At 49.9% G+C, this 4,145-nt stretch overlaps 1 protein-coding gene across 1 annotated transcript; it reads right to left on the reverse strand.

The window, feature by feature from the left end:
- Positions 1–1,338: 1,338 nt before the first annotated feature.
- On the reverse strand, positions 1,339–2,787 carry LOC123164650 (putative disease resistance RPP13-like protein 1). The gene has a single exon (XM_044582197.1). It carries the CDS (start codon positions 2,785–2,787, stop codon positions 1,339–1,341), a length of 1,449 nt encoding a protein of 482 aa, XP_044438132.1.
- Between the last annotated feature and the right edge of the window lie 1,358 nt (positions 2,788–4,145).

A 4,145-nucleotide genomic window follows, 5' to 3' on the forward strand; every position in this document is an offset into this window, starting at 1 on the left:
GTGTAGGTGGCATCGCCAAACTTCACCATCTTCTGCAGCAGAGTGTTGAGACGGAGAGCAAAGTCATCAACGTCCTCACCTGGCTTGAAAGCCAGGCTCTCCCACTCCTTACGAAGTGCCTGCAGAGTGGACTTGCGAGCACGATCGCTGCCGATGCGTGCTGCGGCGATGGCGTCCCAAGCCTCCTTGGCAGTCCGCTTGTTGGAAAGCGAGAACTGCATCTCGGGCGGGACTGCGGCGATGAGGGCGTCCATCCTCTAGGTGGTCGACGTTGCTTTCCTGGACTGCCTCCCACATGCGCCGCACCTGGAGCCTGACCTTCATGATCCCGGCCCACTCGACGTAGTTGGTTTTAGTGAGGGTAGGCCACCCAACACTGGGACCAACATCCCTGACCACAGTCCGGACCTCGTAGAGGCCGCGGTCCTGGTCGTTGTAGCCGCCGTCGCGGTGCGCGCCTCCACCTGGAGCGCGGGCGTGCTCGGCTGCCCACTGCGCCGTCCGCTCCTGCGCCACTTTGGCGCGATCTGCGTCGGCGCCGTCGTCCGCAGGCGCGGAGCTGCTGGAGCTGCCGGGGCCGCCGCGGAGTGCCTTGGCATCCGCCGTAGCCTCACGGGCTGCTTCTGCTGCTGCTGCTGCTTCTACCTCTGCCCTGGCTGCTTCTACCTCCGCTCTGGCTGCTGCCAGCTCCGCTGCAGCCAGCCTCGACACCCTTGCCGCCGCAGCAGCTGCTGCTATAGCCGCTCGCTCACGCTCCTCTGCCACGGCGCGCTCGGCCTCCTGCCGGCGCCGCATGCTCGAGGTAGCCGTGTGCTGAGAGCGACCTGCAGACATGGCTCGCTGCAGAGGGGCTGTTGCGTGAAGAAGAGGATGTTGTTGCCGAGCCGCTGCTCGACAGTCCAGAGGGAGGGAGGTAACCAGAGGCAGACGGAGCAGCTGCTGCTACCGACTTGGGTTGCTCAGCTCCCGGTGAGGGAGGTAAGCAGGAAATGCTCAGGGTACAAGATAACCTGGCTCTAATACCACTTGTTAGACCTTTGAGCCTGAGCATTTCATAGTTGTGGATGACACTAGGAGAGTTGGGACAATTTTCGTTGGTTTATTTCTCACACAATGCCATGCCAACCTGAGGGGTTGGGGATACATACTTATAGGCTGCTAGCCAGCCAAGCATATGCTAAGATGCTAGTCTAAGATGCTGCTAAGATGCCAGTCTAAGATGCTATCCTAAATGCCAGTCCTTGATGGCCAGGGATTCTATCCTAACTGCCACAAGGACCATGTGCTGCAGCCAAAGGACCATGTGCTGCAGCCCCACAAAGACCTTAGTACATAGACTTATCCATCAAAGCAATCCCTCCCAATATCTTCAACTCTCTTGTCTTGGTTGCACGAATCAACAAGGCCCTCCGCCATCCAAAGTGGGACCAACTCATCAATGACATACATGTGGCCTTTTGGAAACAAGCCGCAATATAGGAAGCACCTCTGCAGACATGGATCTAATTTCTCATAACTCCACAACAAAGCTCTCATGGGCTCACTTAATTTGTCAATCCTTATAGTAAAAGCATCTTTCCATGCAGATATATCTGTTTTCCCTTTCAACTGGGAACCCACAACTTTTGCTGCCAAAGGAGATTGTCCAAGCCTTTTACCAATTTTCTCTGAAAAATCTTCCAACCTTCTACGCAGCTGTGGATTCCCAATATTTGGCCCAGAGAATGCATGGTGTTTGAAGAGTGCCAAGAACTGAGCATCTTCCATGTTTTTCAATGGGCACACTTCTTCACAGCAAAGAGCAGCTGGAAATGTATCCCGCCGAGAAACTAGAGGAGCTAACAGTTGGTCCCATTCCCTCTCACTGCCAGGTTCAAACCAAACATCATCCAACACGAGTAGAAATTTCTTTGATTCTTGCCGTATGTCGATCAACTTACGCTGTAGAGTATCAAGGTTATCAATATGTGGGCATCCCCCCTGAGAGGCAGACTCGATGATCTCACGTGTATGACGGCGCACATCAAGTTTGCGTGAGATGCTTAGCCACATTCTCACATCAAAACATTCTTTTACCCTTTTGTCACTGTAGACAAGTTGTGCTAGTGTAGACTTCCCCATGCCTCCAGCTCCAACAATGGCCAAACCCGAGTACATAGTTGTACTAGACTTAGCTGTAGCGGCTATCTTGGTAAGACAATTTATTATATGGTCACAGTCCTTGTCATGACCAATCACTTTCAAAGGAGCTAGTGATGTGGTATCAGGAACAATAGCTGTTGGTATGGTGGAGCTCTCTACATTATAACCTGCTGGTAGCAGTTCATGGAAGACTTTGGCTTTTGCCAGGGTAGCCTTCAGTTCATTTAGCTGGCGAAGTAGCTTCCTGTTCTCAGAGCTCAGATTTGATAGCCTGCTTGATGCAGCATGGAGAGGCTTCATCAAAGTTTTGCTGATGAAGGAGGCATCGGCCGGCAGGGAATCCTTCCCCTTTGATTTGCGTTTGAGGAGGTTGTACTCATGCTCTTCCAGCAACTCTTCAGCCAGGTAGAATGCTTCTTTGAGTTCCTGAAGCCATTTGTCCAACTTGGGCCTGTGGTTTCCCTTGTTTGCTGCTTCAATCATCAACTCGAACTGCGGCAAGATAGTGGTCTCCAGTTCATGGAGTTCACATGCCATGTCTACTCCAAGGTACGTTGACGCATTAGCTAGGAGATTCTTCAAGGCCGGCGATGCAGCCAGTTTTAAGCTCATGCTTAAGGCAGCGCTAGCTAAAGCCACTTCCATTGGGTTGCAGGTTTAATTTTTGGGTTGGGATGGTCTGAATAAACTGGCGATAGCACTCAAATTTGTTTCTGGATGCAGTGATGGATGAAAAACCTGTTGGAGTAGGAAATCACGAGATAAATTAGTCAATAATGATAAGAAAACTGGAATGGTGATAAGGAAAAAAGAAACCTAGTTGCAGGTCTGTAGACAATAGAGAAGACTGCGAATATTGTTCTGAGAGTGAGGAATGACCTGAATAATTGATAGACCAGCAATGAAATCGCTTCTGGATCAGAGGTAGAAACAACCAGTGAATGAATATAGCAATGGATGAACACCTATTGAAGTGGGATATCACTAGATAAATTAGCCGGTTGCAAGAACGAAGATAATAAACAGGACCCTGCAGCAAGACTTGTGGAGGAAAACATACAAGAATAGTGGTGAGCTTACACAGATAAGTGAGAAGCAGTGTCGTAGGAGCCGGCAGAGCGATGAGGCAAGGTTGCAGGAGAGGAAGATAGTAGTAGGAGCTAATAGTGTTGTGTTGCAAGAGAATGAGATGCAGAAATCCCCCAACAGGAGGTCAACGAGGCAATAGCTGATCTGACCCAGCTACTTGCTCTATTTCTTAAGTATAGTTGAGCTGGACTTGCTAATAAACTAACCACTAACCAATGTGGACATAGCTCACTGATCGACGATTAAAGTGCATAGAGCAGGCTAGATGCATATGACAATTGAGTTTCTGTATCAAAAATTTCAGCAGCGGACAGATAACTTCATGCAACAACGAGTGAATATATAGCAATGGATGAACACCTATTGGATTGAGAAATCACAGAATAAATTAGCCGGTTGCAACAACGAAGATAATAAACAGAAGCATACAGCCAGATTTATATAGGAAAACATACGAGAATAGTGGTGAGCTTACACATTTGAAGAAATAAGAAGCAACGTTTCTTTTCTCGAATACAAATGAGAAGCAACGTCGTAGATGCTGGCTCGGCGATGCAGCAAGGTTGCGGGAGAGGCAGATAATAGTAGGAGCTAACAATGTTGTGTTGCAAGAGAATGGCAGGCAGAAATCCCCAAACATCAGGTCAAGAGAATGGAACATATAAACGCTGCTGTGTTACCCGCAGTTCTAGCGCACTTGCGCTCGCGGACGAGTCTGGATCGAGCGATCTACCTCGCTGGCAGTTTTTTACGACGCTGTCAAAGATCCGGCCGGTTGTTTCTCTGGACGCTACTATTTTGCGCTAGAGCCGATGACGGGTGGGGCTCTTTCCTGGCGGGCCCAATTCTGCAGGGTGTGCCTCGGGTGTGCCTCGGTAAGAAAGGTGGATCGCAGCGAGCGCTGGATTGGGTGG

The sequence above is a fragment of the Triticum aestivum genome, chromosome 7D (assembly GCF_018294505.1).
Source record: "Triticum aestivum cultivar Chinese Spring chromosome 7D, IWGSC CS RefSeq v2.1, whole genome shotgun sequence".
Taxonomy (NCBI): Eukaryota; Viridiplantae; Streptophyta; class Magnoliopsida; order Poales; family Poaceae; genus Triticum; species Triticum aestivum.

Bases quoted from the DNA above. Each gene is read 5' to 3' on its own strand.
- LOC123164650 (XM_044582197.1), bottom strand. From the start codon at position 2,787: ATGGAAGTGGCTTTAGCTAGCGCTGCCTTAAGCATGAGCTTAAAACTG.